The 15,419-nt window shown below is 42.2% G+C and overlaps 1 protein-coding gene across 14 annotated transcripts in view; it reads right to left on the bottom strand.

Moving 5' to 3' along the window:
• Nucleotides 1-15,419, bottom strand: part of LOC109983199 (neurexin-1a) — a 338,575-nt gene that overhangs the window by 190,976 nt on the left and 132,180 nt on the right. For all 14 annotated transcript variants that reach the window (XM_065959877.1, XM_065959879.1, XM_065959887.1 and 11 more), the window contains one exon: nucleotides 10,044-10,427. In XM_065959877.1, coding sequence (XP_065815949.1) covers nucleotides 10,044-10,427 — 384 coding nt within the window. The remainder of the gene's footprint in view (nucleotides 1-10,043; nucleotides 10,428-15,419) is intronic.

Here is a 15,419-nt window from a genome sequence, read left to right as displayed (position 1 = left end):
AGAAAGCTCCTCCCTGTTTTACCCCCTTATGGGCGGCCTCGCATACAACCAATGAAATCAGTTTGTTGTGTGATTCAGAAGTTCATCATTCAAGACAAAAAACTGTCTGATGGGTCAATCAACTCAGAGCTGACACAGATAAGGTGAACAAACGGTCCCGGTGATGTTGTCCTCTATATCAGCACTCATGGAATCTCTCTTGTCCAATCATGTTTGTTCATCTAGAAACAAAAACAAACTCCTCCTAAAAATCAAGTTGTGAGAAAAGTAATGACACGGTTTTTCCTGTGCCATAATCATTCCTGTGAATAATTTCCTTTCAGATTGAGTAGATGCATCAAATCATTTACATGTTGAAGTAAATGTGTGGTTTCATGCAAGCTGTCACTTAAGCTGAGATGCAAAATAACAAGCTTTAACTAAGGAGAAAGTTCAGTTGGGATTCAATATATGAAGGATGACATGTGAAGCAATCATTACTTAATGCAAAGTGAGCGCCCGTCAAAAATCCAATCCTGGCAGCCGAGTCATTTTTTAATGGCTGTCCCATGTTTAATATCAAAATAAATTGAGGAGGACTGAAGCCGCCGCAGCTTCTGTCTGTGCCAACCCCAACAGGAGGCTGTCAGTGGTGAGACAGAGCATACCAAAGTAAACCAAGCGTTCACTCTCTGTCCTCTTAAAGCACAATACAACATTTTTGTTTTCTGATTTTCACAAGAAAAAAATAATAAGGTGACTGGTGGTGGTTTCACAGAAATTACAAATAAGGTTGTGCTATACTAACAAGCAGGAGTGCAGGCAGACAGACAGGCTCTAACTCTCCCTCAAGGAGAAAAAGGCTCTGCAGGAAGGAAGGGGCTGTCAGCTGCATGTCACAGGATTGTGATGTCCCACTGTATCAGGGCACCGGGTCCAAATCCAATTCCAAAATGTACCCAGAAAACACCTGCCAAAAGGCTTTTGGAGGATGTTTTCACGGCGCAGAGAGATATCATAAATAATTCAAAGCTGCTCATGTCTTCCTTCACCGCAGCCCCTCTTTTGAGTATCTTAGCATATACAATCCAAGAAATAGACTCACTGGCTATTAAATGTGTGAAAACAACCTGCCAGCTGAGTGGATTTTCCTGAGACATGGCGAGTATTCCCTCTCTGTGCAGAGAGAGGGGGAACAGCTTCATCGCCGGCCAACTTCACATCCACTGCTCTTGTGACCATACGGCGGCTTCATTACGAGGGGGGAGAGATAGATAGCGGACGGATCAGTGTGTCCGTGCAGAGGGACGGAATCTGCAGCTTCAGCAGGAGCTGTCAGGAAGACGTGACAGCCAAAGACTGTGCAGCGAATTCGTTTTTTTTTTTTATCCCTTTGAGACTATTAAAGGAGAATTACCACTTAGTTTTGATGATTAACAAGTTAATCTTCTGTCTTTTTGTCTCTGCCGTGTTATCAAGGTCTCCGAACACGACCTATTATACCAAGATTTTGGAAAAAACAGACATCACACGCTGTGATGTAAAGCTTAAACACAGACTCATATTTTTATTATCCCCCAGAAAATCTACTCACAGCACTCACAGTCACACACACTTACAGTCACATTCTCCATGTTTTTTTACAACCTATTTTTTTTGCACACTTGTGTACATCGCTTCAGGGCATGAGGCAACCAGTTCTCCCTAATTTGCGACTATATTCCAGTGTGGTGGATAGTGACTAACACACAGTGTGCTGTCAAAGGGCATGGCTAAAATGCTTTTTGTTTAATGCTAAAACACAGCCGTATTCCCCTTTGAGGGCATTTCACAATTACGCAACAACATTCTGCACCTCTTGGCTTTTAGCTCCAGGCCAATGGCAAATGGCTTTATGCTCTGAAAAGCAATAAAAAAGATGCTCAAAGAACCAGTTTTTTTCTGCAGCAGTTGTAATTTAAATAATGCTATTATGTATTCTGCAAATGCAAATTGTGTGGATGTTTTTGCAATAGTGGACTTTGTTTTGGAGCACAATATTTATCATTAGAATACTGGCAGTAACACAAACAGTAATGCAATATTATAGATTTGAGCTTCCACATGTATTAGCTGCAGTTTGAGGACTCTTTTAAAGAACACAATGACTATTTTGAGCTTGGGAAATCCCTGCAGCAGAGCATGCAAAAGCAGGTAAACTCCCTGTGCAAAGGCCATGCATAACCAAGTTGTATGTTTACATGTCAAGCTCTTATTATTTGTTTATTCAAAAAAGAGATTCATGAATATAAACATGTAAATATGCTAAATTATAGCAACAGGCTAATATGCAGTTAGCTGACCAGTCGTCCCCCTGCAGGTTGATGGTACACACATATACAAATGTACTTAGAGCCTCACAAAACACAGATAGCACAACAGCAAGCAGAAACCAAACAACAATGTAAATCTAGACAAAGACACACAAATAAGAAAACTAAAGTAGGCTCTGTGATTATACTCACAATATAGCAGGAATAAAAGTGACCATCACACTTAAAGTGCATAATGTGCTAAAGAGTCAGGAGGTATAGTAACAGACCATTGCTCATCAATTTGTAACTGTTTTTAGCTATGTTGCTGACTGTTTTCTGGACATGTACTGTAACTGTTTTCTTTCTGTTTTTAGCTTTTTTTTTTCTTTTCTACTCGCTTATTATTTGTGTTCCCTCTTCTATGCTGTGAGCTCGACGTCACTGTATAAACGAGGGAAACCCCAGTGTCTGTCGAGTTAAAATGAAGGTTTTGAATTGAACGCTAAGGTGCTGGTGTTACTGCGCATAGTTAGCATACACAGATGTTTGCACTGTGCACATGCTTTAGCTCAGGGTCGGCATACATAGATGTTTTTCTATGAATGCAATATTGCACCACGCATACATAGATGTACTAATGTATGCACTACAGGGGTTATGCTCACACATCTGGCTTGTTCTGAGCTGTACCTTTAAGGAGGGGTCAGTCAGAAGCCGGAGCGCTCCCTGACTGACAGACTGAATGTGGTGTACAGTGAGCATCATACTCCATCGATCTGTATATTGATCCCGCAGCATTTATTTTAATTCATCACAGATGTGTGTAGAAAAACATCCCCCTGCTGCTGCTGCTGCTGCTGTCCATGTGAAATAATGCAGGTGCTGTCAGTGTTAGAGTCAAGCATGTCATATCTCATTAGGGAATGCGTGCTTGCTCTGCAGCAACACCTATTACACCATCTGGGAGGCTGCCTTAGCCTCCCTCTGCAAGACTAATATTTGGGCTAATTAGCAACTGGAGGAACAATGAAGGAGAAGACATTTGGGAAGCAAGGGGGGGAAAATTGCTTTGTCTGCTTAATTAAAATCTCTCAAAATAGGGCGAATGTGCTCTGTGGTTCTACTCCGAAGCTCCACCTCCTGTTCCTTGCACTCGTCGTCGTCGTCCTCCTCCTCCACCTCCGCCGCCATATGCAGTAGCTGTATTTTGCCACCGGGTGGTACACCATGCATGGATAAGTGAGAGCTGGGGTAATTCTTTTGACAGCTCCTCGGCCTGCTGGTGCCTGCTCAATCCTACCAGCGCTGAGGCAATCTGGAGCCATCAAAACAGCTGGCAGCGCGCCAGGACCCGTCCTCCCGTTTCCACTGCGCCCACTCACTCTCTCTCTCTCTCTCTCGCCGATGCCAGTCTCGAAGACAGGCAGGAAACAAGAGGGTTGGACTGTGGAGACGCCAGAAAACGCTTTGAGTGTTAGGATGTAGGAGAGAGAGGCTGACGATCGCAGAGACCTTTGTAACACACAGCCTGTGATGTCGTTTCAAACGGCAGGAGCTGTTTGTTTTCTCTGCTTTTTGTTTCCACACGGGGTCAGAGTGGAATCAATCGTCTTTTTTTTTTAATCCAAGTGAGACAATCTGTATCCCATGCCCACCACTCCACCACCCTCATCCACCATGCCCTAATTCCTGTCAACTCATTAGCTGGAATGGAAGGGCACATGTGGAGAATCAGAGCGCTGCAGAGCCAAGCCTAAGTGACACATTTATCAGACATGGATGGATCCAAGTTTTCCTTTTTCTGTCTTTCCTGCAGCTTCTGAAATAAAATATTCACTCTGTCGTATAGTAAAAACTACATTACTGAAATTACAAGACATCTCATAAGATATCCATAACTGAATGAGCATATAGCAGCAAACAAGTCCATGCTATTGTATCATTCTGCCTCCTCAGGACTCAGCAGATTTCTGTCAGCGTCCAGCCTCATCATTTGCATCACAGCCCGACGGATTCCACATCCCAATCGCAGGATATTTAGGCAACACCATTTTATGTCGCCCTGACTCGAGCAGGGAGGAGAGGCACGAGCGCATGTAGGGATGACACATGTGCCTGCGTGGGAGGTGTTACATTTCTACCGTAGTTCATTTCTTTCCCCTTACGAGAGAAACCTGTGCCTGCTGTCGCTCTCTGCGCGGAATGCGTCACGCTGCGATAACAGTGTGACACGGCTTGGCCCTTTTTTTTTTACATTTGCCTTGATTATGCATATGTTAAATCTCTGGCTCGTTTGCTGCTGAAGCTCAGTAGAGATTGTGTATTGATAACCTCGGTAGGGAAAAAAGATTGCACATTTAAGGTTAAGAAATTAAAATCTAGGAATTTAATTTGGTGCGTTTTTGCCGCCGATCAAAGGTCTCTGCATTGTTGTAAAACATAAAGTGCTGTAACGCTTGCCTCTTGACACCGTGCATCTGTTGACAAACAGATGGTGCGATGATGCCAAAGACGACATCGATTGGCAAGGTACAGATACCTGTGGCTGCATCGGAGAGGGTTGTTTACTTTACGATAGTTGAGATACTTTTGTAAGCTGACTTTAAGATTGACAAGGAAAAAGAAAACTTTTTTTCCCATTAGATGGATTGTGTGCAAGCTTGAGACATGACTTAAAGTAGATGATGTTCTGCATCCTGTGAAGCTGCTAAACATGAGACAACGATGACACGGATGGCGATACAGCTTAACATTACATCACAATCTGTTCTGAATAATATCTGCAGAGATGTAGATGCTTGGTCACTCTCTCTGTTTCTCGTCTTAGCTTCATCCATCACTCTGTCTTCCTCTTAGCCTCAGCTGTTGTATCAAACCGTTCAGAGATGACCACGGCCCACTGGCAAAGTTACAGTGCAGTCAACAGGCGGTTGGGCCGCGGTGTTGACATAGGAGAGACGCCATTTTCCCTACTGAGAGTATTTGTTCCATTAGATTGATCTTGAAGCTAACTTATTTGTGAAAAGTTACACACTGTCGCTTTAAGGATAAATTGTAAACATTACATGATTGGTTTCGATGATATTTATTATACAGCAGCTTTAAATAGAATAGTCAGTTACACTGATGCACTTGTCTTTGATTCATTCATCAATACAAATTAAACATGCCATTAAACCACTCGTCTATTATTGGAGACTCAAAGACTCTTTTCACTACGCCCAAATCCTCCGCCAATAATAAACGTTAATATTCCAAATCTCTTGAGAAAATGAACTATACATCCAACATGTTTATTCACTCTGACTGATTATGTAAATAAGCCTCACATTTTCAATTTCAGCCAGATAGTAATTGCCTCAGTGCAGACCATATTAGCAAGTGAAGGATTTGAAGGCTTCCTCGCACAGCTGGTGGTTGTTGTTGTTGTCGTTTTAATCCGGCTAGATTTCAATCAAAGGGGTCAAAGAGCAAAAGAGCAAAAGAGCAATCGTCCGGTCAAGAAGAGCAACAAGCCAAGCCTGAGCAGGGGAGAGAAGTGGAAACGTGCTGAGCTTTGCTTTAGCTTCCACAGATATAACCTTATAGGATCACTTCCAGGGGTGTGTCAAGACTTTACTGAGTCGAGGGGCCGGGAGACACAAGATAGTGGCAACCTAAATATCTTCTTAGCTTAATTCTAAAATGATACAAAAAGAAGATATATTTTCAAAGTTACAATTTAAAGTATTTAAAAAATGCATGCAAACTTTTATACACTGGCTAACTTGAAAAAAAAAGAAAAAAAAGAGGCTATACTGATATGTAAATAAAAAAAGCAAGTTGCAGCTTTTTCAACAAAAAAAAAAAAAAAAGCCCTCAGTCGGTTAAAAAATAAATCCTGCCTCTGATGGGGCAAGTAGCCAAACACAGTTGAAGATTTTTTAAAGATTTATTTTTTGGGCTTTTTGTGCCTTTAATTGAGAGATAGGACAGTGAATGGAGTAGGGAATGACATGCACTAACCACTGCGCCACCAGCGCCCTGCAGTTGAGGATTGCTTGGGTGGCATCAGGGTTGGCGAATCAAATTTTAAGTGGGGCCCATGCCAACATTGGTCACCCCTCTGGACACGCCCTTGATCACTTCTTACTTTTCAGCTTTACTTAAGAGCGAAAACCTCAAGTAGAGATTTCAGTTTTTGACTTTTATCCCTAACATTCATCACAAGAATCTGATTCTTTTTCCATTTTCAAAACAGCCTTGTAACTGTATAGATGTAACAATTACAGTGAACAATTGTATTTATATCACATCATTGCATGCCACCTTCCCAGCATCAGGACCTAAATGTGATGAAAAAAAAACCCTATAGAAAAGATGATTTCTTGGCGTATCACTCTATGCATATCCTACACAACAGATGTGACATAACAGAGACAACATGAAAGAAATGAAAAGAAAAAGCAGACCAGAAAAAACAGACTCGACCACAATGAAGAGGCGTCGAGTGAATTTCATGTTTGTGAGTGACAGAGTAAAGTAAAGCAGCCACGATAGCTCATGATACTGAAGTAGATTCAGAGCAGCAGGATGTTCTGAAACAGATTTACTGTACACAATGGAGCAAAGTTCACGTGCATTGTTTTCAGTGTAGCAGTTTTATTATTATATTATGAGTGAAATATTCTCTCAAACATCACGTTAGGCTCAGTAAGCTCTGCAGAAACCGCAGTGGAAATATATGACAGTGGGCTACTTCCTACTTTCATACTGCGGGTACATTTCAGAGCCTGCACTGTGTCAATGTGCTTTAACTAAGGAGTTGAATGAGTGTGTAAATTTGCAGCGGTCCAGATTTGGTCATATCCGGGATATTGCAAATACATTCAATACATGAATACATTTTTTTAAATCTGAAAAAAACCACACCACTGTGAAGGATTTATCTTGCAAATTTAAAATGCATTTAAAATCATCGTTGCTAGACTAAGCAGTTCAACGCGGCTCGCTGCCTTCAGTGTGACATACTGCACAGCCTGACTTCATATTTTCTCTCGTCTTAAATCGTGCAAAAGGGAGTTTTTTTTAAACAGCAATGTTCAAGAAAATTAACTTGCTGACAGGAACATTATTGCAGGTTTTGCACGATTAAATACCAAATCACATTGCGAATATGGTGTATCTTAAAGGCTTTATGTGCAATTTTTTGATCCAGCAGATGTCGCCCTTGATCACCAGCATGAAACCAAAACAACTCGCGCTGCACTGTTGTGTTAGCATGCTAATGCTAGTGATCTTTATTATGCTGGTATCTTCACACTGCATGTAAATTTACCTGAAATGATCGTGATCTAGAAACACAGTTAAGCAGTGAGTACAGTATGTTATTCTTCTTTTCTCTAGTCCCTCAATTAAACAACTTTTATACTCGAGGGGAGGAGTCAGCCGGCCGTCCCGGCGATGTAAACAAAGTGAAGATAGGACTCTGAAAACTCTGAAAACATCACAGACAGTGGGACTCGGGTGTTACACCCATTGTAGACAGTCATGACTCACAGAGTTATTTTCAGAGGATATACTTGATTTCTACATTTAAGTGTGAAAAATTGCATATATAGCCATTAAACTACTTAAAAAACCTGATCAAAACCAGAATACTCAAGTCCATGTATACGCACTTATTGAGGACTCTCAGTGGAAGATTTAGTTCTTTTTATTTCCATATAAAATTCTTCCAAAACTGTGTTTTTCGTGTTGTTTGGCGACTGCATGGAACTATCAGGGTTCACTTTCTGACACTCACTTCTGCTTTGTCTCTTCTGCAAGGAGAAGACAGGGATAAGTATTCTGCACCAGCTCTGGTCATGAGCGAGCAGTTTGATGAGCCAAATGGTTAGCAGAAGACAGCCAATTTACAGACTGGTGTGCATGGTGGACGTGACCAGCAGCGTCTCACAGTGGTGCATCAGTCACCTGCCAATCAACACGCTCCTAACATCAGTCAATCAACAGTGCATGTTCCCTGACTCATTCTGCCTGCCTCTCTCTCCGCGGCTGCCTGTCTCCACATGCAGACTTTCTTTGATGTTTTGTACTACTTTCCCTTTTTTCTATTTAAGAGGAGCTGTTGTTCAGCCATCAGCCTAGTTAAAAAGACCCCCCCTCCAGACTTCTTTGTGATGATACTGTTCAGCCCAAACTATGAAGGAAGCTTCAGAACAACCACAACTGGGGTGTAAATAATTTAAATCGTTCTTTTTTCTCATTTGCTTTGATGTAAATTACAATCATGAGATGATTCCTTTGCTACCTGAAGAAAAAAGCAAAGCACTGTGTGGCTCGGTTAACATTTCATACAGACGGATCCAGATTAGACCTCGCAGACGGTATTCTCCTTCATATTCCTACATATTGTCTGTAACTTCTATGGGTTGACCCTGAATAGTCGAATGTTCGACTTTTTGTACTCAAGAGTCTCATTCAGCTTCCAATCTCAAAGTCAAACACAAGGGTAATTATAGTCCAGCTACTGTAGGATTCATAGGGGTGCTCAATGTCTTATTTGACATAGATTTGGCTGAAATTAAACTTTCTTGTGAGCTCAAGAAATGTTCTCGTCAGCTCCAGTTAGTCTCTGGTGTGCATCAGAAACTTAAAGGGATACTTCACCCATTTGCATTAAGCTTTGTATCGTTAGAAACCTGGTAGTATTTTTGAATGGTCGTGCATCCCCCCTCATTTTCCCCTGAGATGAGAAATCTTTGTATTTCTAAGTCTAAAAAGGAGCTTCCAGTGACGCAAAAAACTGAAAGCTGTTGCGGTTCTGGAAGAAATCTTGGAATCAGTTGAGGAAATGGCCTTATGTGTTGAAGTAAATATGTCTGTAAATGTTTTTATTACTATATTTCTACTGCTATACTGTATATTTTGGAGAAACTATAACGATCAAATTTCCCTCTGGGATTAATAAAGTATTTCTGATTCTGAACTAGAGGACCTTAGTGGGAGTGGCCTGCGGTGCTGTGCATTCTGGGATTTGGGCACCAACTTCAAAATTTATTTCACATTTCGACTACATATATGACCCAATGTCAATACAGATTCATGTTTCAACGGGTGAAGTATCCCTTTAAGCCATTTTCACACATGCACTCCTGAACATTTCTAGAAAGTTTTCAGGTAGACTCCCTGAAAATCTTCCAAACTTGTTTGTTCACACATGCACCTCACAGCGCGAGAATATCCAATGTCTGGTAGTCGAATATCAACCCCACCTGTAGTTGAACATTATCACAATATCGACAAAAGAACGGAGAACAACAAAATGTCTAACAGAAAACATTATCCAGCAGTTCATTAAGTCCGCAGAGATTGCACTGGTCAAGAACACATAGTCTAAAGTCGTGGGCTAGTCACAATTAACATTACCAGCCTCTCGCTCACTCGCTGTCCTACCATGTTCACACATCGGCCCAACTTTATGCGAAAAATGTACGAGGGGTCTGGTAAGAAAAAAGTGTTGGTAATGCCAGAGTGAAAACATGTCCGTGCAGCTTGTGAAAGCACTAATATTTATTTAAATTTTCAGTCCATGTCCCTTTAGGGGCTCTGTAAAAGGCAATCTTGACTTGGATGACCTTCATTTCTTTTCCAAACACTGCAAGCTACACCAAGAGCCCAGAAGTCCTTTTATCATTGTTAGGGAATAGCTGATTTGTAGATAGACCAGACAGAAATGGAATGCGTCCAAACAGCAAAGACAAAGTGAGAGCACAACTTAAGTCCTACCTCTTTCACAGGAGCGTCCCAGATATCCCGTCCCAGAGCAGTCACACACGTAGCGGTTCCAGCCCTCCCTGCAGACCCCGTTGTTCTGGCACGGGTTGCTCAAACACTGTTTTGGCGGCTCCTTGGAGCAGGAGGGCTTGACCCCCGTGGCCTTCTGGATCTCGGCCAGGCGCCGCACGTCTTTGCTCTGCCCGTCGATGAAGAGGTCTCGGATGCAGCCCACGTAGCCGTAGTTGAGGAGCGCCGTCCACACCTCGGTGGGGAACACCAGCCCCAGTTTGTTCTCGGGCAGACCCCCGAGGTACAGGTTGTCATCCAGGTCCAGGATCTCACTCTCTCCTGGGGCGGTGTAGGCGGTGCGCAGGGTGTTGATGGAGATGGTACCTAAGGAATAAGACACAGTGGGATGTGATTATTTTCATTTCTAACAACTTTAAAAGGTTATCCACTGCAAGGAGAGAACACCTTATTGGTGTTGGATGCCAAAACACCCGGTAACAAAACACGCAGAGAAGAGCCATTTAAAGATGGTTTGATGAAGAAATTAGCTTAATTAGTGTTATCCATCTGGACAGGGTCAGGATTTTCTTCATTTAGAATGACTGATGAGTGCTGATAGGACGCATTAATCACAGGACAGCTAGTCTATTAGTAGCCTAATCTGCGATCCCTGAGAGTATCCTCTCCATTTTCCATGGATTTCCCATAATAAATCTTCTTTATCTATAAAGCAGTGGTCATAAAATAGAAAGGAGAGGGAGAAAGAAAAATTGTTCCTCCCCTATATCATTTCAACCAAACAGACCAAGTATAAAAAAAAAGAGAAAATCATAGCCATCTTTTAGAACTTGATTAACGGACTGCAGGCTGTTTTTTTTTTCCCACCCTGTCCCCCCCCCCCTTCTGTTTGCTTCTCCGACACATAAACCTGCGCTGGGAGTTTGTGTGTTTTCCCCACCATGATTTATCGCCCTCATTCAGGTTTAATTCTCGATCTGGAGCACCGTAAACAACAGCGGACATGACCGGACTGTAAAGCATCAGAAGAGGGAAGGGCCTTACTGTGGGGTTCAGACTGGGTGATTAATTTGTATATGGATCTGTTACTCTCGGTGCAGGAGCCACTGTGGATCTTTAATTAATGGCGGCTGCCTCCACTGCCCACAACCCTCATCCGGTAATCTATACACCCCCGCTGCTGAGGATCCGCGCATGCACGGCCGGAGAGAGCCCGGAGAGAGTGGCAGAGAAATAGTCGCCCCAAAAGACGCTCAAAAAATAAAATTGCCATAAAGTCACAATTTGCATTTTGAGTGGCAGATGCATACCACAGCAGATATGAAGGAGCTATTAGCTGATTTCCTCGGGCTTAATGTCAGAGTCCTAACTGCTCTCATGTTGAAGGAAGAGCACAGCTTTAAACTTATTTTTTTCCAGGCAAATTGTTTATGTTGGGAAAATAAGCCTGGAGCCACACATGAATTTTCAGCAGTGCTGCCTGGCAACATTTTAGAGACACATTAAACATTAAATGGGGCCTTTCACGTTTCATTACAGCTCCTATTAGCATGCATGAATATACATATCATGATTAATTATACGTGTGATAAATATCTGTAGGTCTTTTTTTCCTAATTAAGGCAGAAAGTCATTGTGTTTTTCTTTGCTTTTTCTGTCTGTTTTCAGATTCAAATCACTCCACGGGCTAATAATAGTCTTGGGTGTGTTCTTAACAGCCAAGGTGAGCCAGCCTTCTCGCCAACAGTGCTTGAGAGAGAGAGACAGCTAAGGACCGAGTGCACAATGATTAACCTGGTCCCACTAACATGTTCCAGTTCCTTTTCCCGGGGTCTTGGCCCCCAGGCATCTGTTCCAGCACTTTTCCTGCCCGCCACCCGACTGCCCCTGCTGCTCCCTCCAGCCGCAGCTGCCGTGACTTCCAAGCTTTGCACACTTTGGCAAGGGCCACCCGTCACGCAGCCAGAACAGCTCCCTTCAGGTTACAGCTAACGAGCTCACTACATCAAACTCATTAGCGGGGGGGAAAGTTTTCTCGAATATATATCGCAGGTGCCCGGCTGGAGGAAGAGCATCAGCGTATAGAAGTGCATTGCACACATGTCAGATCTAGAAGAAGCTGTATTGCTTTTTAATTACACATCATGTTTAAGTAGTCCTGAAACTCTGAGAAACTTTAATTTTGTCTCCATTTTGGCTGACCCTGCAGACAAAGCGGTTTAGCTCATCTGTTTGCTGATCCTGTCCTGCACATCCTCATGTCGTATTGTCCAAAAAACAACAACAATGGGCCTCGTTCCCCAATATCCTCCCATGTTTCATTCTTGCAGGTATTATATGCAACTTTCCAGAATCAGAATCAGATTTATTGGCCAGGTATGCTTACACACACAATGAATTTAACTTTGGTGAACTGTGCTCTCTTATAATAATATAATAATAATAATAACTTTATTTATATAGCACCTTTTAAAAACACAGGTTTACAAAGTGCTTTGACAAACAGCAAAAACAAGAACAAACTAAACTAAACACAGAAGAACATAAACAACAGCAAGAACAAACAAATACTAAATACTAAAAATAATTAAATACAATTCAACAGAAAAGAACCCAAAGTGCACGATACCCAACAGATATATAGAACCCGACCATCACAAGAACCATCATAAGAACCCAGGAAACACAATAACCCAACACCCTCTTATGTACAGGTACAACATTAAATATCAACAATAAACATAAGAAAAGACTAATATTTACATGAGTAAACATGAAACAGTGCAGTGGTGAATAGTGCAACAGATGCTGAAGTAACATGATGATAAGAAAAATGCAGTTATGTGACAGATGGGTCAATTAAGATGTCAATTACATTATTTACATAAATAAGTGTGCGTAGATTGATCATTTAAATTAATTAATATATATATATATACATATATGTATATTCACAGTGGTTCACAGTTTGATCCTGCAGATGACACCGCAGCCTCTCAGACCAAAACATGACTCCCTCAGGTCCCCTTTTTGGTGCTCTACTCCTTTGTCTGAATTAGACCCGGTGGCAGCAGTGACAGGTATTAAATAACCCAAATAGTTGGGCCTCCAGCTAGAAGTCTGTTGTGCTTTTTGTAGGTCATATGGGGACGTGAGTTGCACTTTTTTCTCCACGACCAGTTTAAAGCTCCTCATAGTACATTTAAGTAGTACTCCAGTTGAAAACAGCAAACAAGGACAAGGGTAAAGCATGTAAGCTGTCGAAAATTGAAGTAAGTGGGAGACAAGAGAGGGGATGTCATCATCTTTCGAGCATCTGCTCAAAGTGCTCCACTCACTTGTCACAGTCCTGGAGGAAAACGGGTAAACACAGTCAAGCTATGTTAAGTCACAAGGCACTATGCAATCCCATGGGGACATGAGCCGTCACCGGGGCGAGCAGCATGAGCAGCATGAGCAGCATAACGGCACGTCGCGAGGATGGCGGGCCCTATGTTTGGAACTGTACTCGTCGCCGAAAGGGGGAACGGGGGACGTGTGTCTGTGAACACTGCTGAGCATAGAAGAGGAGGAGAGATGGATTCAGAACAAGATGGGAACACGGAGATAAAGATGTCTGGAAAAGAAGATGAGGGAGGGGTACACGATGACTGATAAGAAAGCAGACGAGGAAAGGCAGCAGCAAGGAATATGTTGAAGAAGCAAGAACAGGATGAACAGTTTAAGAAACCCTGTCTCCTAGAAATAAGGTCTACATCTCACAAAACATGCCTTCCTAATTATGCTGTAGTGACAACATAATTGCTGCATGGAATATGGAACCAGACGAAGTTCTTTAAGATTAAATTAAATACTAGATTGATGAACATAGCTGGAGGAACCTGGGGGAAAGCTGGGGTCAACTGTCTTCTCTTTTGGTCAGTGGTTAGGTGGAAAGCAGTTTGAGAAAGATAGTGGTTTTGGTTGGATTTTAGTAAGACCTCTAAAGTCTTCAGTCAAGCTGGCTTGTCTAAAGAAACCTACCTATTAAATTTGAAAACTGCTGTATGCATGATTGGATAGTGTATTAAACAGGGTCCAGACTTAGCCCCAACCACTCGGCAAATGCAGGTAAGAATCGAAATTGGCAACAAAAAAAACTAAAAAAGGGAAGTCGGGCGCTATTGGAGAGTGCTGTCATCTGTACAAAACATACTTTTGAGTGTAAGAACACATTATTTTGCATCACTCTGACCTGAAATAGTTATATTGCCCTCCTTCTATTTGACACTCCTGGCCCGATCTCGACTTGGTCAACCCTCCAAGTTTGTCAAACAATCTGTTAAATGCAGTCGCTAGTTGCAGCGCTGCACCGGATAAGTTGCATCAGTTGCAAACAGAGCAACTTGGTTTATTCCTACACACCGTCACTCAGCTTACTCAGGCTTTCGCGGAGTATAGTACCACGGCTCCTCAGGGGGGATGCAGCTGCTGCCTGCCTGGCTAACGGAGCTACGACAGATAATCATTAAACTCACTCATGAATTGCTTCATTTCTTATTGGTTTACTGCATTTTTGTAATCTTATTCTTGCTCGTAACAAAAGCCGGCATTTAATCCACTGACTGGAAAGAGTGATAGCTTCCTCTCAAACGTAGTGGATCAGGTATCTCAAATATGCAATACAAAAGTAAAGTACAACACTAAAGGGAAAGTAGTTAGTTACTTTCATTGACTGTTAATGACTGTGTATTAAAGCCTTGTGGCCGGTTAAAAAATATATTTTGGTTGCTGAATGTTTTTGGCCCACTAGTGAGATGACCCCTGCCTCTTTGCTTTGGCTGCCTGCCTGTTTGCACATCTCTCAGTCCCGTCTTTCTCTGTGCTTTGAGTTGGCATATTGGTGGAGCTGGGAGGGTCTTCAGCTGTTACCTGCTCAGCTGAGTCGGGCCGTCTGAAAGGCATATAGGCCTGCCTGATTGAGATCCTCATTCTCTTTCAGCTGGGCCTGCTGAAACCACCTCAGCTTTGTCCTTTGTTTGGTCAGTGGCAGAGAACAAAAAACCTAACTTTAAATGTTTTGCTTGTATAGCTCCAACTTTAGACCCTGATGACCATTATGGCAGAGTCCACATTCTTCTGGTATGGCCTCTATCATTATTTCTGCAACCTACCACATAGGTTTATGTAATTTCTTCCCCAACAATAAATGTATTACGATTCTCCTAAAACATATTTGATGATGCACATTAGTTATAATTCAAACCTAATTTCTAATGAAGACAAACGTGATAATTTCAGCAAACTACGGCCACATTTTTTCCACTCGCTCTTCTTTCTGACTGCCTGACCTGTAAGCGGTGCTCCATCATCAAAACC

This window comes from Labrus bergylta, chromosome 10, assembly GCF_963930695.1.
Source record: "Labrus bergylta chromosome 10, fLabBer1.1, whole genome shotgun sequence".
Classification (NCBI taxonomy): Eukaryota; Metazoa; Chordata; class Actinopteri; order Labriformes; family Labridae; genus Labrus; species Labrus bergylta.
The sequence above is the reverse complement of the archived record's forward strand: the minus strand, read 5'-3'. Positions and strand labels throughout refer to the sequence as shown.